Below are 24,153 nucleotides of genomic sequence, written 5' to 3'. Positions count from 1 at the left end.
TTTTGCATTTTCTCAAAAATAATAACACACTGGTAACAAAAGTTATGTATATTATAGGGGTAAGGAATCCAGTTACTACACTTGAATTCCAGTGACTCAAGACAAGCGGTATGTTATATGTATGATAAGAAAAGAGGTACCGCTAGAATGTACCTCATTTCTTAGCATATATAATGAACCCCTTGTCTTGAATCACTGAAATTTCAGTGAAGTAATTGGAGTCCTTATCCCTATAATATACATAACTTTTGTTACCAGTGTGTAGTTACTTTTTGAGAAAAATGCAAAATTAGTAAAAAAAATTATCAGGGGGTATAGTACCACCTAAAGTAGTCAGTAATTGTTTTAGTTGCACAAATTCAACATTCAAAGCTGTCAATACATCATAGCCTCACTAGATTTGAAAAAGTAACCAGTAGTTTTGACATGCTGACATGTGAATTTTCACATAGGCCCTATTGCACATTCCGCATCCGCCTGCTCCACATCCGCCTGCTCCTCCACCCCTGGCATTTTTCGTTTCAACTGATGTGATTTTTTTATTGAATAATGTATAATTATATGCTTCAGTAGACTGAAAGAGTATAATATTAGGCTTAAAATGAGGTATCAACCACTGCTGTAGGATATGGGGTTACGGAAAGCCAATCAAATTTGTAACGCAATTGTCCAAAAAATGTAATCCCTCCAACCTTTTTGCATACCCAACTTATGACATGCGACCAGTTATGCATTAAAATGTTTATTGTACAGTACAGTAGTAGCTTTTCACATAAAATTTGCATTGTTCACATAATGTATCAACTTCATGGAGAGAAAAACATCGGACTAGCACATGTGAAATAGGTGCAGAATTCGCATACTTGATTTACTTCAATTGCGTGGACTTCATCAATGGATACAAAAAGTGGTGGGGTCAGGAATTTTCAGTATAAAGGGTGCCTCAGTAAAAAGCGTGGGGGTCAGGAATTTTCAGTATAAAGGGTGCCTCAGTAAAAAGGGTGGGGGTAAAGAGATTTTACAATTTTGACTCAATGTGGAGCCCAAAAGATGATGAGTGACCTTATTGCCTACAACTCGAAAGGTGTACATCAAAGACAGATAGGTCAAACTATACTTTTTCTGCATACATGAGTATGGTTTTTAACCAGAATTGATCAACTTGCATAATCTGCCATTTTAGTTCTGGGACCTCAAAGTCACTCACAGATATGCTTTGCAACCGACACTTGCTGGCAGAGAAGAACAGCACTTTACATTTTTAAAGCATACACACGGAAGTGGGGATCTGATTGGCTGATTCAATCGTCTGACAATCCTAACAAAAGACTGGCAATATGCGAATACTGCAAAATGCGATAAACGCAATGTCCATTTTTAAAAACACAATTTGGTCTTTTTCTCAAATGGATTTATCGCATTTTTTGTGATGAAACTCTTAAGTACCAGACTCGAGTCCTGTTTAGCTCTAAAAGTAATTGTTTGATCAGCATAACCCGACCTACCCTAAAAATAAGCCCGTCTTTTTTTTTTCTTGGCAAAAAAAAAATAATAAAAATTTTTTTAAAATAAATAAATTTAAAAATAAAAAGAAGATAAAAGTTCTGAAGCATTTATCAAATGAAATTTAGATTAGAGTAAAAAAAAAATTTTTTTTTAATCCTGACTTACCTACCCTAATTTTTTCTTATGTTACGCCAATCAAAAAATTTTTTTAGGCCTTATTGGGGAAGTCTGTGTAGCTCAGTGGTTAGAGCGGCAGCGCCCCGGAAGCAAGAAGTCTGGGGTTCAAGTCCCCGCACAGGCAGATGTCCAGAGTTTTTTCTCTAATTTAACTGCCTATGCATGTTATGTTTCGATTGTAATATCATGTAACATGTATAATATAGTGGGCATGATGGGTGATGCATAATTCTTCTTTCCCCTGTACATGTATATTGATTATTGATATGTTAAGAAATAAGAATAACGATTATTAAGCACTAATTTGATCGCATGCGCTAAATGTTTGAATGTTTCTATGTGACAGTGTATGATGCAAAATCCTCTTACTTTGTATGATTACGGTATATTAGGCTGGCAGGTAAGCATCATTAAATTAATTGGTCTCGTACACTGGAGTATCATGTTGTTTGTACTGCTTACCCTGATTGCTCATATCCATGTACATGTAGTATGTAGTACCAGACTTGAGTCCTGTTTATCTGGGAGAGTCTGTATTACTCAAGAACTCTTATTAGCTTCAAATTTGCACACAATAGTTACGCATTCGATGCTCAGTGCTAGAGTGCGTTGTTATCGTTTTTTGGTCGGACAGCAGTGCTGGGGCATACGGCATGGCTGCAAATTTGTCAGAACTGACCAATCGCATTTGTGCAATAAATGCTGTATGCCATTTGTATAATGCGGAGGGAAAGTTCTACAATTAACACTTGTAATATAATTTCATTTTCCTTCTAGTTCAGTTTGTAATACTGTACGTGGTAATTTTCGCGAGGGTTTTATTTTCGCGAATTTCGCGATTAGAGCTCCAATCGCGAAAATAACACCTCGCGAATATAATGTATTACACGTATAGGGAAGGACTAGCCAATCGCGAAAATAACATTCGTGAAAATGTGTCTCTCACTCCAAATCGCGAAAATATCTGTACGCGAAAATTACCACTTATACAGTAGTAGTACATGTAATTGGCAAAATATCTAATTCTCGCCGCAAATATACGCAAAGTCAGACCACACACTTATGGCGCAAACGCAGCTTTTTGAGAATTGACCAATCACTGTTTTGGCCATCTCTAGGCAAGGTCAAGGTTCAGTCATAGTGTGATTGTATTATTCCACAATTCTTAAACACTTGAGAACGTTCCTGCAATCTTATTGGTTCTTACCCGTGTGATATGACACAATATCACATTCACACGGGTCAGCGTGTGTGCATCGTCCTGTGTTGGACATCTATTTGGAGATTACACAGTAGCTAACAGATGCAGATACGCGTACGGTATATCTGGTTCCATACAGCAATACGCAGTATTGCTGTCTGGTAAGCAGGTACTGCAATTGAGACGTTGTGAATTGAGGCGTCGGAGCCGGTCAAACACAGAGGACTAGCCTACATCCCGTATCCTACTATCACTCAAACAAGCAAATCTCTTCACGAATTCACTCACCTTGCGATCCTACATCATCAGTTGAAACAAACATCTAAGTTTCAAAAAACAACTTTGTCATTCCTCAAAACTACAAGTAACTTCATTAATAAAAAATTGAAATCATACTATTACCCGTTATTGAAAATTTTGTTCGATTTATGTGAACCAAAAGAACGCACGAGTCGAGTTCAGTTTACCAAAATGGTAGCTCCTGCCTCCTGGTCACCTCAGATATGACGTCAGTATCAAGCTGCTTATTAAGCGGTGGATCGGATTGGTTGAAATCAACGCCACGTTTTTGACCTTACAGGGTCAGAGATATGCATATTCATGTATGAAAACAGCGATGCGGATATAGTATCATCACCGAGAACTGAGAATTGCGACATTTTCGATGTTTGTACCGGGGAATTTCAGACACGGAGACTCCACGGAGATTTCGAAAAATTCGTCCAAAGGTAACCAAAGGGTTGGGGATCGCATTTTTAACTATCACTAAATGTTTCGGAATTGAGGTCGGCTAAAAAGTAGACAGTTTCGGGGACTGTAATTGGTGTAGATGTCACATTTTGAACAGTGAGCGATAAGTGACCAATTTCATGCTCAGCACAAGTGACTATCTTTACACAGGGTACGCGTACGGCACCAGGCTCATTTGCTGGTCATTATTATGCTGTGTAGCATCGCGTACATTCTAGTTGGACAAAGCTGACCATGCTGACAGTATTAAACAATAATGGCTGAAGGAATTTGCTGAATAATAAAAGTCACTGAACATGCTGAAAGTAGACGCGAGAAGTTCAGTCTGATTTTGCTAAATCACTACACTAGTACTAGTCAGACTGGGGCTCCTAGCAGTACAGTGCTCATAAAAAATTGAACTCGTCTTCAAAACAATTTACTAAACACCGTCCCAGTAAACCTGGTGTACTCAGTCCTTGGCCTTCAATATATACTATGAACCAAGTCATGGTGAGGAATGCAAAATGCTCACATGCACAAACACATAGCCTATGTCATAGGCACAGCATAGAGATTACACGGAATGTACATGTACGGGTAGAGGCAGTGCATTCTGCTTGGCTCCCTCCTGGCAAATGCTGCACAACACACGTAGTAAAATTAGCCCTGCCCTTCACCATCAAATTTTCGGCCTAAATAAAGGTTCTAAACGTTCAAACCCTATTTTTATTATGCACCTACCTTTCTTAATGTGTAAGCTATCCTTTATTGGTTCAAATCTGTAATATTATTACATAAATACTCAAGGAAAAACTCACACTTTGACGGCGAGTGAGCATCCAAGGTTCTTCCGTCTTCTTGTTGATCTCCTGAAGTGACGTCACCGTGACCTTTGATCACGTGTTTCATGACTGGTCATAAAAATGAATAAAACTAACTTTTTTTAACCAAAAACATGAATGTATTGAACCATAATTCGAAAAAAAAGGGAAAAAAAGAAGAAGAAGGAGAAGAAGATTTAGCTCTATTCAATGGAATCGAGCCTCATCATCAATCAAATTAACTGAAATTTATTGAGAAATATAAAAAAATCAAACAAAATGTAGACCCGCTCCCACCATCCGTGGGAGGAGGAGGAGGGGAGGAGGGAGGTGTTTGTTTTTCTTGTTTTTTGCAGGGTTTTTTGTTGTTGTTGTTGTTGCTAAATTGGCAAAATACAGCAATTTTCACTTAGGCCTACTAAAAAATAAAAGCTAATAACATTATCAGCACTCAACATTTTACAAAATTAGAAATCTTGATGTCACGCCCAGATGTTCAATTTCCTTTGTGTGTGTGTGTGGGGGGCAGGGGGTGTGTGGGTGTTAGTTTTAATTTATTTAAAGGGTCATTTCGTGATCCACAGCCTCATCCCCACTTTTCCCAAAATAAGTTGAGATTTTTACACCACTGGATTACCTCTGGCTACATGTTTATGTTAAATTATGCCTACCAAATATTTCTTGCAGATTAAATTCGTTTAGCAAAAATATCGCCAAATTTGAATTTCGTTCTGGTGCATCAGAACAAAATTACAACACATTGTCTATGGAGCAGTGTAATACACATAATCATGCATAACTCACAAACGCAAAATCGGGATCAACTGAACTTTTGGAAATAAGCTTTTTTCGTGGATATCTACTGAAAAATGTCATAAAAAGAGGATGCTAGGATATCACGAAATCCTCCTTTAATTATTGATTATAGGCCTAAGAATGAAACATGTAAAATTAGAATGCATAAATTTAAATTAAACTTAATAGGGCTTATACGCACCATGTGAAAAACACCCCGAAACTTGCGTTTGTAGAAAATATAGGCTTAGACCTATATAAATAAATAAATTATAATTGTGATTGAGTTCGTTGCTGCACAAATGGTGTTGTTTTTCAACCTCTTAGAAAATGTCCAAGTGCACAGCCCCCGTACGTCCTCCAAAGTGATGGGAATTTATCGATATATCTCAGAATGGGAGGATACCGGTAACTGATTAGTAGGATAGGCATGTAGCCAGAAGTGCTATTGACAAATCATCAAAATGTTCAGAAGAGCTTGGAGAATTTTATCTGCAATGTTGTCATATTTGTAACTCACGCGTTCTATTCTGTTTATAGCAATGGTCATGCTAAGGATTTTTGCCGTTTTTACCCAAAAATGACACATTTTATAACTATATAGCTATTTAGTAAAACTAAACAGAGTTCATATTTGGTGTGCAAAACAAGTGACAAGTGAATATTTAATAAGTATGATCAATATCACCTATGGGTGGAAATGCCATTTTTTGGTGATTTTTGTGCAGTTCTGACCACAAAATGTAATTTTTACAGGGGAAATGTTTTGGAAAATGACTTATGATGCATCATGGATAAAGTGTACCAATGTTGAGGGGTTTGCAGGTTTTTGCCGCAGGTGGAAAAACCCGCGGTTTTAACCACTTGGCAAAAACAGTTTTTGCCGGCAAAATGGCAAAAACTAAAAAAATTGATAGTTCATTTTTTTTTCATTTCAAAACAAATTAGGCCTATTTAATTCAGATTTTCGCTGAATTTTTTCCTAAATATAAAAGGCCGGGATAAAAGGAAAGGACTATTTCAACCTAATTAAAAAGTAAAAAGTCAGTAGCTCGATCTTGGAATCATTATAATGAAAATGATAATCATAAATTTTACTGTAGGCCTACAAACCAATGGTGAGCCTCATCCCCCCCCCCCCCTCATGATCTTTGATGGCCGGTCCTGGGGGATGGGGTAACAATTTCCTAAAATCATATGAGCGCAAAGGATGGATCTACGCAGGGGCCTAGCCAGCTTTCTTAGTCAGCGGTGGCAAAATAAAATTTCGAGGGCACAGCCGAACACAAATTGCAGTTGCATCATACATAGGCCTACACTTGAACCGGTTTTGTTTTTTCAAGAGACTGTACATGTCGTGGAGCAAAAAGGCTTTACTGGGACGATGTACGCGCGTAGCGCGGAAAAGTTTTGTATTAGGCCTATACATTATTTTTGCCCATAATTCGATGAAAGGGGCTCTATATGTGACAATGTGCGCTCACAGCGCGCAAAAATTTTGTCTTTTACACCCATGATCTGGTTGAATTTTGGTGGAAAAGGGACTCCTTGCCCTTTTTCTTTTCCTTTGCCCTTCAGATTTTCTCTTCATTTTTTTGTCAGAGGGGCACTTTTTTCTTTCATTTTTTGTCAGGGGTGCATGGCACTCTGCCCCCCTTGCCCCCCTGCTGGCTACGCAACTGGATCTACGATTAGCTTAGGTCTTTTTTTTAAATCTTGGGTGAGGGTTGGTACAACACCCCTCGTAGTTTTAGGGTTTTGTTTAAGGGATCTGGAATGAGCGTTTTGAGCGTTTTGACAGTATTTTTGTGATACATGAGAGCACATCAGACATATCGAATCGCATTCTGAATACGAAGAGTGTCTTTCTGATATCAAATAATTTTCATTTTTTGAAATTCACGATAGGGCCTATAGGCCTAATACAAATTATTAAAATTTGATATTTTTCACATTTTTGATATAGGCCTATAACAGTCTTCGAAGTAAATTTTATAAATCTAATGACATGTTCTTAAAGTGTATGTAGCTGGGAGTAAAAGCCGACGATCCACTGAAAATTTTGACTTTTCATATTGAAGATATGGATTTTTTTCCTAAAAAGACCTTTTTTGTGTGTGTGTTTTGGGAAAAAATCCATATCTTCAATATGAAAGGTCAAAATTTTCAATTGATCGTCGGCTTTTCATCTCAACTACCGGTACGTACACTTTAAGTATAAATCATCAGATTTATAAAGTTTACTTCGAGTACTGTTAAATTTAAAAAATATCAATTTTTAATCATTTGCCATAAAATGTGTATTAGCCTACATTGCGAATTTCAAAAAATCTAAATTATTTGATATTAGAAGGACATTCTTCGTATTCAGAATGCAATTCGATATGTCTGATGTGCTCTAATGTCCCACAATAAATACTGTCCAAACGTAAATCATATAGGCCTACCCCATCCCTTAAACAACCAGAAAATCTTCCTGACAGTTGTTAGGCCTACTAATTTCTATTTCATAATTTTCCATTTACCCCAATTTGGCACATTTCTAAAAGAAAACTTTTCTTATAATTGTCGAAGAAAAGGTGACAATTTTTATCTTATTTAATTGAAAAGGTGGCTTAGAAGTTATTTTTTTAATTTGAGAAACACTAATAAAGAAAGAAAGAAAGAAAGAAAGAAAGAAAGACAGAAAGAAAGAAAGAAAGAAAGAAAGAAAGAAAGAAAGAAGAAAGAAAGAAAGAAAGAAAGAAAGAAAGAAAAAGAAAGAAAGAAAGAAAGAAAGAAAGAAAGAAAGAAAGAAAGAAAGAAAGAAAGAAAGAAAGAAAGAAAGAAAGAAAGAAAGAAAGAAAGAAAAAGAAAGAAAAAAAAAGAAAGAAAGAAAAAAAGAAAAAAAAAAAGAAAGAAAAAAGAAAGAAAGAAAAAGAAAGAAAGAAAGAAAGAAAGAAAAAGAAAGAAAAGAAAGAAAGAAAGAAGGAAGGAAAGAAAGAAAGAAAGAAAGAAAGGAAGGAAGAAAGAAAGGAAGAAAGAAAGAAAGAAACAAGAAAGAAAGAAAGAAAGAAAGAAAGAAAGAAAGAAAGAAAGAAAGAAAGAAAGAAAGAAAGAAAGAAAGAAAGAAAGAAAGAAAGAAAGAAAGAAAGAAAACATTAATAAATGAAAAATGCACAGTTTAATAGTTCTTATTTTCCCAATTATGATATTATGATCATCATTTTATCAGTTTATAGCAAACTTCTGTATTCATGGTAACCAACATCGTTGATATCACATGATCTGTTTTATCCAATCAATTATTCAAAACACAATCAAACATGGCGACTGCATTTGGGAAGTCAGCGATACCGTCGTGTGAAATTACAATGTAAGAAAATAGATCACAAGCACATATCCTGTTCTTTACATTCACTTCTCCCTTAACTTCATTTCAAAAGTATGTTCTTAGTTAAACTAAGATACGCAAAATTGCTGCGAAAGTTGTCAGAAACTAAACAGAAAACAGGGTAGCTGAATCGCGGGAGCTGAATTCGACAGTCTTACAAAAACTTACATGTACAATTTTCGGCATTCCTTTACCAATAGGGGTTTTTATTTTTACATGTAATAGCTGCCTTCTGGGCGGGTTATAATTAAAGACAGAGCACTGAGGAGAGAGAAAACAGAGCCTGTACAACCAATCAAAGTCTCCTAATCACTCGATAATGAGGGCCGATTGTTCCATGAAATGCGAAAGGCGAGACTGCTACGCAATTACCGCATATTTTCACGGTCTATCGCGAAAACACGCAACTCTCTATTGCGTATACGCGAAGGCACGCAGCGCTGGCGTGCCGTGTTAGACACGGCACGATCGAACAATTGGCCCTCATGAATATGCGAGAATTCACACTATCATGCTATACAATACACGGCTTTGACTGTTGATACATGCATGGTCTGTCATGTCTGTAGTAGTCTGTGAGACAGAAAGAATTTATCGCGTCTGATGTCACCGTCAATTACGATCCTTGATTGGCTTACATAAGTTAATAGCGCGTAAAAAGAAGACCAATCTATCTGGTGCCTTGATCTTGATTTATCTTGATCTTGATCTTGATTTAGTACTGGCTGCAACACTACTCCTGGAGTCGGACGGTCAGGGAATGTGTGTGCGGAGTGCTTAGCTTAGTTAGTCTTGATGTTGCTCTTTGATGTGGTTGTCTACAGCTTCTTTAAACTATTTATTTTTATTTGTTCAGGTAGATTGTTCCAGTTAATAATTGTTCGGGGGAAAAATGAAAATTTCAAGCAGTCTTTGCTGGTGGTGATTGTTGTGTAGGCGTTGCAGTGAAGATGCCGTGATTTATGTTGGATGGACTGTAGTCTTTAGTGTTCCAGTTGGCAGTCGGAGAAAAGGAATAGCAGAAAATGGCGAAAAATTACATACTTTTACAAGGCAAAAAGCAACTTTTCTAGGCATTGTTGACATGGTGCCTTCGCGAAAGAAAGTTTCCTACTATAAATACCTAACTTTTGAGATGGTTTGTATGGTGCAAAATTAACAATAAGGTGCCCGGTTATACCGTCGCGTTCAGCAAGTCATCATCACGACACTTGTAAACAAACCGTGCTCGAGTTTGATTGACAGATGACGTCAGACGCGATAAATTCTTTTTATCTCAGTTTTTCATTATAGGGTTAGTGACAGTAAGTTACGGTTATAACACTGTAATTCCACAAGGCAGCTATTCTGTCGGTCGGACATCCGGGCATGAACCAGCTGACAATAGCACTGGAGTGAAAACAACATTCGCATTCACTGAACTCTGGAGGAGTGTATCACAAGCTAGGTATCACACTATTGTGCCAGGTTTGACTCCCTGCAAATAAAAATATGCGATAAGTTGTTTTCACTCAAACGTATGAATGGATGTGATCAGGTCCCGACCGAGAGAATAACTTGTAAGAATAAAAAACCCTAAAGTAAAGAAACGCCAGACTTCTAGCCCGAGGTACTTGTACCTCCGGCTCCGTCACTACAATTTCCGCTGATCTCCGCTTCAAGGTCTGATGTGACACAAAATACCACTTGGGTTATAGGGTTGGATATTATATTTGCATATGTGTACATCCATATCAAAAGGATGCACTTGTCGGCTGCTACATGTGTCTCATTTCACATAATAACTTGGAATAAATACCAGACTCATTTCAAGTGGGGTCACTTTAAATATCATCCCCAAGTCACATGGCTTATAAATACAGAGAACATTCCATAACCATGTCACTTGGGGATGATTTGACGTGACCTCCACTTGAGATGAGTGTGGTATTTATTCCTAGCTATTATGTGAAATGAGACACATGTAGCAGCCACAAGTGCATCGCTTTTGATATGGATGTATATATATGTTCCTTCATAATGAAGGATATACCATTTTACGTCACATTTACATGTAAGAATTCACTAAGTAGACTATTTTTAAAAGAAATCAGGAGGGAACAAAATCTGCTACTCAAACTGCTATTAGAGACTGCTATACATTATTAGAATTTTGTATAGCACTTTTGCTACGCAAAATCTGATCACTAAATTATGCCCTGGATAGGACATCCAGGCCCTACTCTGCCATGTTTGGCTGAGTAATGGTACATGAACAGTGAACAGTGAACACTGCCTTTTGTAAATTAATAGCCATTGTGTAAAGCTGAGAACATACTCATGGGTTACTCATCATCAGACTGAATCATTGTTGTTTTAATACCATATTTACAACTGCACAACTTAAATGTGTGTAATGTTTAGACAATAATAACTGCGCACCATCTATTTTGAGGTCATTGTGTGAAATCGGAGGGTTTTGTTTTGGGCTGAGGTATTTTTCCGAGGGAGCGGTAGCTCCCGAGGAATAATACCGAGGCCCAAAACAAAACCCGACAATTTCACACAATGACCTCAAAATAGATGCAAAGTTATTATTGTCATTCATTACCGTCGTATCTAATATTTTGAACAAATCAAAATGGCATTTTATGTTATTTTATGCCATAAAACGCTGTTAAATATAACCAGTTTTAATCAACCAGGCGAATATAACATTCGCGCCGACAACAAGAGCCACCAATCACAGAAGCACGACGGCATCGCGTAGGCGTGTGCGTTGCCATAACGCGTAGCTTATACACGCACGCGCGCACAGAAGTCATTGTTGCGCGTCCGGAGTCATTGTGAGTTATTAATGACCTCGCAATTAGTGCGCGGTCAGGCAATCAATTTCTTTTGATTGGATCACAGGTTTCGCGTATATTAATGAGGTTATGAATAGTGAACATTGACTGACAGATGTCTGATATAGGCCTACATGTCGCTCTTGAAAAACAGTAATTCATGCGCATGCTCAACATGCAAATACAACAGCGATTTAGTACACTGATCATGCATGCAATTCAGTTTTCTGCAAAAGTGATTGAGTATAATTGCATCTTTAGAAATGACCAACAATTATGTGTTCTCAAGTGGGTTTTATTAGCGACTTGACACACATTTGTATTGGTTCGATCAAGCATTAAAATGCTTTCAGCTTTTGTACTGGATCGTTCAGGCATGCTCATCAACAAGTTTTTCAATGAAGTACCTCTGGCCCTAGTATAAGTAAAAACGGATACTGTGGCCAGAGTTCTAGTAGATCGCGTGGTGCATGTAGCTAGAGCATTGATTCATGCATTAGGCTTAGCCCTAGAGAACTCTGGCACTGTTTTTACATTTACTAAGGCAAAGAGGCATTTAACTGGTAGAGCAAACTTGAACGATCCAGTACAAAATTTGAAAGCACAATACTTGATCGAACCAACACAAATGTGTGTCTGTCAGGTTGCTAATAAAACCCACTTGAGAACACATTTCATAATCTAGGTATAACAAGCCATTTTCAAACTTAGTCAAATTGTATCATATTATATAAAGTTAGGTGATCAGATTTTTTCGTATTGTGTTTTATAACTCACATTGACGCCTGTACGGTACCAAAATAATCCAATTACCAAGTTTTGAGGTAAATTGTGATAGTGGTTTAGATATTAGCCCATAGAAAGGTATGTGTGATATACCACATTTAACATCTAAACAGAATATATTTTGGGCCTAATATTTCAGTGGAATTATGAGAAAAATATGAGCTTTCTTTTGATGCCAAAATCTCGATTTTGATAGAAAAAAGTGGGGGGATGAGGCTGTGGATCAGGTCACCCCTCTTTAAGGCTCTTCACAATTAATTCTTAGGGACCATTCACAACACTTGTTGGGGGGGCTGAAATTTTTTGACCCTCCTAAGGGGGGGGGGGCCTGAAAAAAATGACCATAAATTTTCCTGAGAAAATTGAGTTTATATGCTTTTCTATATGGTTGTCCCATAATTTTCATGTCAAAAAGGTCTGTAAAGGGGGGGGGCCCGAAAAATTTTTGTGATGATTTTTTTTTGCATCAGGCCCCCCCCCCCCACCCTTACAAGTGTTTGTGAACGGTCCCTTAGTTTACTGTTTAAAGAAAAGGTACGAGATAACGTATTAATTACTTAATATCATTTTCTTTATTTTGAAATGTGTGGTCACAGCCCAAAATATCAATGATTAGTACATTTTGGCACTGCAAATTTAATTATATTGCAATTATGGTTGATTTTAAACATTGATAATAATGCAGGGATATTATTTGTTTGTTCAGCATCATAATTAGGATGATCAAAGTAAGAAAGTAGCAAATTAATGTAACCAATGTCATTTAACAGAGAAAATATAAAATAAAAATTAAATGATTAAATATTTTGCAATTCTCAATTTTGGATGCGGGAGGGAACAGTAAATCCAAAATCAATTGTGAAGGGCTTAAAGCTTGCATTAAGAGAAACTCTAATTTGAAATTACAGGGACCACTTCCAGTGGAGTTACATCCCTTCAAAGTTGATGTCTTCTGGACATTTTCTGTCATATGGAACAGATAGGGTGGGTGTCATTGAACTGTATTTGTGGGACTTTGAATCATAACTATACTTCAATCCTAGAATAAATGATATACTCTATGATGGTTTTAAGCTAATGCTGACCAAAAGTGGTAATATTCTTTCTATGGGCTTTCTATGTCCACTTTATAATTGATATTGATTTTAGCATGTATTTTTATCTTCAGGAAACTATACACCATGAACACAAGTCTGCAATATTTCCAATGTTCATCATAAAGAGAAGTTGGTAACGCTCTGTGGTTAACAATGGCTGATGAAACAGGGCAAAACACAAGCAGCCTGCCCAGTCCTGGCAGAGTAGACTACCCAATGCCCAAACCTGAAGATGAAGAATACATTAAAGAATTGGTAAGATTGACATTTTGTTTGCCTTTTTTGTTTGTTTGTGTCCAGTTTGCTTGTTAAGATTTGAAATATCAACTTTTAAAGATGGGTGCTGTTTTTCATCTTGGTTGAATGACTGTAATCCTCACTTTCCAACTGTGGAGTTTCATACTTTTTTGGGGGGGGGGGGTTATTGCTAAATTGATAAGGCTACTTTTGGACTAAAAATTACTTTTTAGCCTCAAATTGTAAAATTTTATATTTTTGACATTATTTGATCAATAATTCAAAAAGTAAGGCCATTGTCCAAAAACAAAATTGTGATTTTTTTTTTCCAAAATTGTTCTTTTGGTGACATCCCGCTATCTCTAAGGTCCGCTATCTCTAAGGTTCGCTGTCTCTAAGGTTCGCTATCACTAACGTGTAAAGTCTATGGAGATCAGAATCCCGCTATCTCTAATAGAGAAAAGGGTTCGCTATACCTAAAAAAAGTCCGCTACTTCTAAGGTTCGATATCACTAATTTAGAATAAGGTTCGCTAGTTCTAAGGTTCGATATCACTAATTATAAATAAGGTTCGCTATCACTAATTTAAAATAAGGTTCGCTATCACTAATTTTGAATAAGGTCCGCTATCACTAGGTTCGCTATCTCTAAGGTTCGTTATCACTAATTCCAATCCGCTATACCTAAGGTTCGCTATCACTAATTATACCTAAGGTTCGCTATCACTAATTTAAAATAAGGTTCGCTATCACTAATTTTGAATAAGGTCCGCTATCACTAATTTATTGAAGGTTCGCTATCTCTAAGGTTAGTTATCACTAATTCCAATAAAGGTCCGCTATACCTAAGGTTCGCTATCACTAATTTTGTTTCAGGTTCGCTATCCCTAATTAATTAAGGTTCGCTATCTCTAAGGTTCGCTATCACTAATTTCGATTAAGGTTAAGCTATACCTAAGGTTCGTTATCACTAATCTTAAATAAGGTCCACTATCTCTAATTTTAAATAAGGTCCGCTATCTCCAATTTCAAATAAGGTCCGCTTATCTCTAATTTTAAATAAGGACCGCTATAGCGAACCTTATTTGAAATTAGAGATAGCGGACCTTATTTAAAATTAGAGATAGCGAACCTTAGGGATACCGGGATTGTTAAAATTAGAGATAGCTGACCTTATTTTAAATTAGTGATAGCGAACCTTAGAGATAGCGAACCTTCCATAAATTAGTGATAGCGGACCTTATTTAAAATTAGAGATAGCGAACCTTATTTTAAATTAGTGATATCGAACCTTAGAAATACCGAACCTTTTTCAAAATTACTGATATCGACCCTTAGGTATAGCGAACCTTTTTCGTAATTAGTGATAACGAACCTTAGAGATAGCGAACCTTAGAGATAGCGAACCTTAGAGATAGCGAACCGTAACTGTTCTTTTTACCCCAAATCTGTGTTTATAATTATATTAATCTTAAATATTCCTTAAATAACTCAAAAATCTATTCTTTTTATATCATTATAAATAGAGAGGGCTGTCTATCTGCTGTGTCCTAGCAGGACATATGTTCTAGCAGGACATCAATCAATATGCGATATAACTTCTTTTCATGCATGAAAAGAAGATATATCGCATTTAATTAATGCATTTCCGAGAGTACACAGTCACCATAAGAAGTGGTTCTACCCAGTGCGATCTTTAATAAATTCTCAACTTTCAAGATTCACATCTCCTTTTGGCATAATTAGATCACATCATGTCACATACATTATGACTGTGGTTGTTTTTATTTGGTTATTCTTTTATATTAAAGTGCGCTTCCAATGGCTTCAAATATCATCAGCTTATCAAAGGAGGCCACGACAATGTGAAGGTGGTGGAGATGTTCTTTGGAGGCTACTCTCGAATAGTGGGCATGCGATATTTGACCAACCTCACAACTCTGATTATAATGGGACAAAATATCACTAAAATAGCAGGTGTGGAGGTACTTACCAAACTCAAGGAACTTTGGATATGTGAATGCCAGATCAAGGTATATAATTTTCAATGTTGATTTTCAGTACAAATTATTAAAAAATTAAATGTGAAAAAAAAAATGAAAACAAGACACTGTTTTGTCATTGGTCCAAGTCATGTTCTTAGCTGTCTAAACCTGAGCATATTCACTTACTTATAGTCCATTCAAAAAAAGTACTGACTTCACTCTCTGGACATTGGCCCTGTCCAATTTTTGGTTCTGATGTCACTCTCTTGAGGAAGCCCAATGGACTATAGAAGACATTGGCCCTGTCAAGCTTTTGGTTCTAACATCAAAACAAAAACAAAAGAATTTTAACACTTTCTTTGATAATATCTCAAAATCAATATTAGCGACATCCAACTCATTTCCCTTGATCGTGTCACATATACAATTCAGCTGTTGTTCTTATTTCTTCCATTCAGACAATAGAAGGTTTGGAACATAACAAGAAACTGACACGGCTCTACCTGTACACCAATCAGATAACAAGGATACAGAATTTATCACATTTACATGATCTCGAAATCTTATGGCTTGCAAATAATCACATTGCTAATGTAGAGGTAAGTACGTGCTATTTCAATTGAAATCCATACATCATCTATGGACGACATAACCTTAATCTCCCACACAGGGAGTGTAGATTTCAAATGGAGTCACCCATTCAGTGTCGTCTGCTCCAAAATGGGTTATTCCAGTTGAAATCCATACACCCCCTATGGAAGACATAACCTTAATCTCGCACACATTGAGTGTAGATTTCAAATGTAGGCCCCCCCCCCATTCAGGTAACCCTATTTGAAATTCATACTCCCTGTGTAGTAGATTAAGGCCATATCTTCCATAGAGGGTGTTTTGATTTCAACTGGAATAGCTTGGAATAGCCTAATTTCCATAACAGTTAATTAAAAATGCAGGTTTGTTGTGAAGAGATTCAAGAAAATGTTAAGATATTTTGCAGGGATAGTGTAGGAAAGTAGTGTGAACCTTTTAGGCCATTTTGCAGGGGAAGTATGTTTGTGTGTTTTACACTGATTTAATTCACATAAAAACTTAGAGAGTGAAGTGGATCAGGAGATGATGGTGAGTGGATGGGTACATTGGGCTATTCCAGTTAAAATCCACACTACCCCTGTTGAAGTTTTAGCTAAAGTCTTCCATAGAGGGCATATGAGTTTTGAATAGTTGGGTAACTTCCATTTGAAATACTCCGGTTGTAGAAGATATAGGTAAAGCCATAATACAGGGGAAGTATGGGTTTCAAAATGATTAACTCTAACCAATTACATTTGAAAAACATACTATCCTGTGGAAGATATTTTCAAAATCTTCCACAGGGGTAGTGTGGATTTCAACTGGAATAGCCCATTCAGGGACTACCTTTTGAGGAGAGCGAGAGCAATCGCTCTCTACTGCTGATATAGGAGAGTGATTTTTAGCTCTCCTTAGTTGACCATTCTCTCCTTACATTCTGTTGTAAATGCTCTGAACAGCTCTCCTTGAAGGCTTCAGAAGAGCTATTTAATGCTCTCCTGCAAAATCCAAAAGACAGTCCATTGGAAGGTACACACTAGATCATATACATGGTCAATGAGATCAGATATCTTGTGTGGACATATCCATCATCTGATGAGGTGAAAGCCTCACTCAATTGTGGTTGTATTGTATGATTCATCACACAAATATTGAATATTCTATGATTATTTTGCGATAAAACCTTTTTTTTGTGTGTGTGTTAAACCTTCCCAGGGTCTGCATGATTTGACATGGTTGAGAGAATTGAATCTAGCAGGCAATAGAATAGAAAAAATAGGTAAGATTATTTAAAAACAGTTTTGTTTATATTCTCTGCTATAAGTGATTGTGTGTGGGGGAGGGGGTGCATGTTCAACTGTTTTCTATGGGTGTTCCAAATGATTCATTTAAGGTCCAGTCTGTTCAGTCTGTGCAATATTTGGTTTCTCTGATATGACACAATTTGCTTTGGGGGGGGTTGACCTCAAAGGCAAGGGACTGGTTTATCGATATGCTTCAGCAAACTGCGTACAACAATTACACTGTTCAATAGCCTTATTGTGAGTGGCGGGAGCTTTAAAACCACAGGCCCTGAACAAAATATGATGTGCGTGCATACTGCCAGGCAAACAACAATGGAAATTATGATGATGCCCGTGCATACTGCCAGGCAATGACATCAAAAGTCAACGCATTTATTCAAACAATAGGCTATCATATACTGAAAATACCAAATGTCTAACATACTTGGTTCTAAAGTTATGAAGTTTTGTGATGTGTATTTTCTTATGTATTTTATTGGTTGAATACTCCATACTTTTGCCTTTATCTCTATTTCAAATTTGCCGCCTATAACCGCCATGAACCAGATCGTGTCACATATATTATTTTTGTCCATTTTGTTAGGTTATGCGTTGGATGCTCATACAAAACTGGAGAGTCTGAATCTGTCAGGAAATAACATCTGCTCATTCAAAGTAAGTTTGCATATTACATCACGAATACTTAAGCTTCTAAAGTTACCTTTTCAGAGTGTGAGTTGAGCAAAGACGTAGCTTGCAACGCCATCACAGTGTCTTCATTCAGCGTAGTGATTACATTCCTCCGGTCGCCTGACCACCCAGCAGGTGATCAAGTGAGAGCAGATCATCATAGATGGCAGGCAGGTCATATCCAGCATCCCTGACCGGAGGAGTGTAATCACTACGTTTAATGAAGATGCCGTGGTCGAGTCGCAAGCTACGTCTTTGCTCAACTCAGACTCTGAAAAGGTAACTTTTTAAGATTATGTCAATATGACAGAATCCCATATCAGTCTACATGCTGCTATCATGAATACCATTATGAACAATTGGTTAGAGCATCTGCAAAACAGTTGTGGAAAATATATTTGGAAGGTGAAGTAAAATCCAAGGTACATGACAGTCGATATCTGTTGTGTATAAACAACACAACTTTAGTTTAAACATCAAGAAACTTGGTGAAGTTAGAATAAAGAAATAGCTTAACCCCCTGAACACTACCTGCCAATCTAACATTGCCTGTGATTGGTCAATTACATGATATCTTCACTTTAATCACTAATCAGAATGGAGCTTTGCAAATAATTCACCCAAATTTTTGTGTGTGGCTCTAACCATAGCCAGCACCAAAATGGTGTTCCTGGTGTCGTGTATGCATACACCAATCAGATGCCAGATGAAGTTCGATGGTATGGGATGCAACATACCAAAGTGAGATGGTACTAGATTTAATCCCAAAAATAACAAAATAGTAGGTCCACTCAGAAACTGGTAAAGAATGGGAGTAAATTTGTTTTTGATGAAGCGGGATTCGTACAGGGGACCTCTGGATTGCGAGTCCAGTCCTGTACTATCTGATCTATCCAGCCCTAGGATGGACAGTCATCTGTACAATTATGTGCTTGAGTGCTGGTCAAAGCCATCTGTCTGTATGTGTACGTTGGCGAAGCGATACAGGCTCTACCACGCAATCGGAGGGCTGCGAGTTCGTGTTGTGCACTTGGGCAAGGCGCTTTACCTCACTTGCCTCTCTCTACCCAGGGGTGAAATGGGGAGCTGTTAGGAATATTGTCCATTGAGCGCTGCCCAAAGGTATGAGCATGCCTTGGGCATTGTATGACAGCTGACATGTTCTAATGACAGCGGAATAAATGTAAAGCGCTTTTGATACATGTGAAAGGCGCTGTATAAATGTCAACATTTATTTTTTTATCATTTGAATTCTACAAGATTCCACAACTTTCCACCAGCAGTGTAATTAAACTGGCCTCAAAAAGAAACTTATAATGTTTTCACAAGGTCATATCTTAAAATCCTGTCCATAAAAATGAACAAAAATTGCACACAGGATTACTTCTATACTCTACTCTAAACACTGGACAGTAACCAAACAGTTGTCCAACTGACACAACAGCAAAATGCACTGACATGAAACAGCTTCCTGGACCACATTCACAGCCCAATAATTAACACCCAACACAAGAAATCTGTGAGTAAATGGAATAGTGTGGAACAAGACCTGTTTCTCAAAGAAAGTGTGTGAAAAGCAGAAGCAGCCCCGTTCCACACTATTTAACTTACTCTTTTGAAATAATCACCTGTGTAAGGAACTTGTACGCATTCTCGCAGATTTCTTTTGCTGGGTTCCAATTAATCGCCTGTGAATGTGGTCCCGGAAACTGTTCCATGTCAGTGCATTTCTGTGTCAGTGCAAGTTTCTTTTTGAGGCCAATTTATATTTTCTAGAGTGTTCAATCTGCTTTTTTCTTTCAGGATTTAACTTACCTGGTGAGGATACCTAGGCTGAAAGTATTGGGTCTCAAAGACCCGTTGTATTCACCCAATCCAGTGTGCTATCTGTGCAATTACTCAACCCATGTACTGTATCACATACCACAGCTTGAGAGGCTGGATTCTTACGATGTCTCCAATAAAACACTTAGAGAAATGGCTGAGGTAAACTAGTCATCAATTTCTTCTTTTTGTTGTGATCAGGCATGAGAATTTTCAGGCTTTTGCCTGCATTCAGGCAGTTATGTTGTCCAAATTTACGTGTTTTTATGTATTTTTAGCCCATTTTAGACCGAATTCATGCGCTTTTTGCTTTTTCAGGCAGTTTTCAAAAAAGTCCTTCTCATGCCTGTATGATTGTGTATGTTTCTGGGGTAAACAAGGATGTAACTGTATTTTCACACAGGCTGCATCTGAGGACCCACGTCCAACTGATGACTACCCAAGTTCTCTTTTTGTATGAAATGAACTAGAAATATTGTACAAATGTATTTGGTCGTTTGTTCCACATTAGTAGGTACCATACAAGTTCATTTTATTTTACTTCAACTTACTTACTTAAAAAAATAAATAAAAAATAGTGGAAAATGTTCCCGATGTGGTGGGGGAAAAAAGAAACTGTTTTGTGTCCTTGGTTGACAAATTGTACAGGTGTTTTGTATATTTTATCTTGATATATGTTTATTTCACACACAATTTTAAGAGTGGATATTAGTTTCACCGCAATTATTTCAAAGCGGACATTACTTCAATTAATTGGATCATTAAAAATATTTTATATTTTTATTCCAAATATCTTGAGTTAATATGCAAGGATGGTTGAATTCAAAATGTGAAAATGTAGCTTTGTACATTTTATCCCAGGAATCTATCTCACTTATAATTTAACCCCCCCTGGGCCCCTGGACACTATTTGTCATCTAACAGCATTTCTGATTGGTTGATAACTTTAAATTCTCATTACAATTGCCAATTATGACTAGGCTTTGAACTATTTATGGCCAAACTTGCATTTGCAGATGATCTTATACAATATTTATTTTGGCCAATCAGCAGGTAGTTCTCATGAGGTTAATTATTAATGACAATAATAATTTGATGTTATCAGACAACTGTGATGAAGAAGAAGATGTACTATAACATGAGAGTGAAGACGCTGAAGCGTAATATGGCTGATATGATCCAACAGTTGGGACGGGAGAGGAGAGCACTAACTAGGGGCATAAGGGAACGCCTCAAAACACTTGCTTTTGCTATCAAAGAGGTAGGTATATGGTCAGTGTGTTCATGTGTTTTTTTACTCAATACATTGTATCTTATGGTCATGTTGATTGTTTAGGGTTGGTGTTAAGGGTGTAGAGGTTATTCTATTTTTATGACATTTTATTCTTCAACACGGGAAGTTGTGTTAGGGTCTACACCAGGCAACTATTTCTTAAGGTTGGTCTGAACCCTGGAATTATGAAAACTTTCGGGCCTCATAACTGCTAAATTATTAGTCTAAAGAATATAAAAGTATACATTTTTAGAATGGACGTGACTTGATGAATTCATCTGTGAGGTCCAATTTGGGCCATAATACTCATTTTTGGAGAAAATCCTAAAAAACGGGTTTTTTGGCCCAAATTTTTTCGTCCAACGTAACAAAAAAATTGTTTGGCCAAAAAAATATTTACAAACTAGATAAAAATATCCAGGGACCGTTTTTCATTTTTAAAAATTTTGACCAACTTCACCAAAAATATTTGAAATTTGGGCGAAAATCAGGCTTTTTTATGATTTTTTTGAAAACTTTGCATTTTTTGACCATTTTGGTGCAAATTTCTCAAAGTTGGTCAAAATTCAAAAAAATAAAAAAACGGTCCCTAGATATTTTTATCTAGTTTTTAAAAATTAATAAAAAAATGTTTTTGGCCAAACAATTTTTTTGTTGTTGCACGAAAAAAATTTGGGCCAAAAAACCTGTTTTTTTGGGATTTTCTCCAAAAATGAGCATTTTGGCCCAAATTGGACCTCACAGATGAATTCATCAAGTCATTTCCAGTCTAAAAATGTATACTTTTATATTCTTTAGACTAATAATTTAGCAGTTATGAAGCCCGAAAGTTTCCATAATTCCAGGGTTCAGACCAACCTTAATTGATTTGTGACACACAAAGGAGAAGGAAAAACATGGGATCTTAAATTCCAATGTAAACACTTTAGATTACTGTCAAGTTTGGTTCTGTTTGAGCATCGGCTATTATCCTTAGCTTCACCAGCAGGAGTCTAGCAGAAAATTTTATAAATAAAAAAATGTCAAAAGTCGTGACATTTATTTTCATAATGATAACATTGCAAGAACATTGGCAATAGAAACCATTTGAATGTAAGACAAAGAGAAAGAAAATAACCAAGACGGGTGACTAAGTGGAGTAATAACAAAATCTTTGATGAAAAATAAATTTTATAATTTGGCCATGAGAAATAATATAGTTACATCTACTGCAAATTCCAGGTTGAAAAAGTTACAGCAGAGATGTCTAACAGTCGTTCCAAGGGAGGATCACAGACCAGACATCCCGCGCCAAGACCAAATGAGGACGATGACGGGGAGGATGAGTACGACCAACATGGGAGTGGTACAGAGAGTGACGGACAGCAAGAGTTGGAAACCAAGGCTGATAAGGTGCAGAGATTACAAGGGAAGCTGGCTGCATTGCAGGAAAGGAGTGGGCAATGCGGGGATACCTATCAGAAGTAAGTGTTATAAACATGGTTCCTGCGGTCCTTGAAAGTCCTTAAATTTGAAAACACCTTTTCAAGGCCTTGAAAGTCCGTGAAAATTGGGATTTTACCTAAAGTATAATTTTGACAAAATTTGGGGAGTGGAGTCACTATTGTTAATATGTGCCGCATGGAGAGCCGCATCATGATTTTTGTGTTGTGGTAAGTCCTAAAAAATCATGCTTTTGGACCTTGAAAGTCCTTGAAAAGTCCTTGAATTTTAAAGACTTCAAGGTGCGGGTACCCTGTATAAAAAGCCATAGATATGGATCGAGGAGAATCTGCACCCATATATTGCCTTGTGTAATGGTGTCATCAGGCAAGTAAATTGGGATATTGTAGTCATTGCAGGCAGCATGTACAAAATCAAATCAAATAATTCTTCTCAAGTTATCTTGTTTGTAATAACTATAGGCTTGTGTTGATCGTGTGCCGCAGCTGGTGCATTCACCACGAAGTGCTTAAAGGTGAACCTCATTGAAAATAAAGTTATATATCAATGGAAAGCTTATGATGTCAGGATACTAAAAATTATTTTTTCCGATTTTTTGATGGCCAATAAAGCTGAAAAATAAAAAAAGCGATTGAATTTTTGGTCTTTTTAAGGCGCCCAAAAAGCACCCAAATCAATCGTCTATGACCTTGAGAATGCTCGTGGCGTAAGCTCAGGGTTACTTGATCACGTGATCCTACTCGGAAACATGTAAACAAGACTTGCTTCCTGTACTTTGCAAGCTGCCCGGCAAGTCTGATTTTTACAATAAAGCTTGAAATTAGAGGAATCTTCAAGTTGCTGGTTCCTTCTATATTAAAAATAATAGAATTATTGTCAACACATAAATTTTCCGTAACTTTTTGACAAAATCAGTCATAACTCTGGGTATAACTGGGTAATTGAGTTTGAATTTCGGCTGGGATCAATCCCATGCGCAAATGCTAACTGCTACCGTTCATGTCATGGACTGAATAAACATGATCGAATAACAAATTAAATACTTGTTTGTGACATTCCCTATTCTTGATTCATTTTAAAATATCTGATTAAAAAAAATATCGTCTTGAAGTAATCAAAAAAATAATAAAAAAACCGCCGATTTCATCAAATCCAGCTCATATAAAGGTTTTCATATTTAGCGCATTGCGGTAATACATTCTTTCCACACAATCGCGATTGAAAGAAACAGATACTCGGCAGATACTTTATTATAAAATAAATACAATTTAGGCTTAGTAGACCGTTATTTGATGGAATTCTGAAATCTGAATAAAATTAAAATATTGTCACTTGTGTCACGATTCTTTAATGATAGTACACTCATTGTACGGTACTGAAAAAGTGAAACATTCATGTTTTATGGATTACCGAACACGATCGTAAATTGCTGCTGGATGCTGAAGAAATGGCAGGGACGGATATGCACAAACACAGCGACTCGCTTCGGGGCTTCGTCCTCGTAGCACTTGCGCTGTCAGGAGATTTGATCAATCG

General features: G+C 36.9%; 2 protein-coding genes across 2 annotated transcripts in view; one reads left to right on the top strand and one right to left on the bottom strand.

The window, feature by feature from the left end:
• LOC140153606 (RAC-gamma serine/threonine-protein kinase-like) overlaps positions 1-4,480 on the bottom strand; it is an 83,965-nt gene extending 79,485 nt beyond the window's left edge. Inside the window, 1 exon segment of the mRNA XM_072176392.1 lies at positions 4,358-4,480. The gene's annotated coding sequence lies outside the window, so the exon portion shown is untranslated.
• A 4,050-nt stretch (positions 4,481-8,530) lies between these two features.
• Positions 8,531-24,153, top strand: part of LOC140153605 (leucine-rich repeat-containing protein 9-like) — a 56,835-nt gene continuing 41,212 nt past the window's right edge. The window contains 9 exon segments of the mRNA XM_072176391.1: positions 8,531-8,587; positions 13,385-13,568; positions 15,361-15,582; positions 15,993-16,133; positions 17,320-17,383; positions 17,992-18,062; positions 19,881-20,063; positions 21,007-21,162; positions 22,396-22,637. Coding sequence (XP_072032492.1) covers positions 13,467-13,568; positions 15,361-15,582; positions 15,993-16,133; positions 17,320-17,383; positions 17,992-18,062; positions 19,881-20,063; positions 21,007-21,162; positions 22,396-22,637 — 1,181 coding nt within the window. The 5' untranslated portion in view covers positions 8,531-8,587; positions 13,385-13,466.

Source organism: Amphiura filiformis, chromosome 5 (genome assembly GCF_039555335.1).
Source record: "Amphiura filiformis chromosome 5, Afil_fr2py, whole genome shotgun sequence".
Lineage (NCBI taxonomy): Eukaryota > Metazoa > Echinodermata > Ophiuroidea > Amphilepidida > Amphiuridae > Amphiura > Amphiura filiformis.
This window is presented reverse-complemented; position numbering and strand designations above follow the sequence as displayed.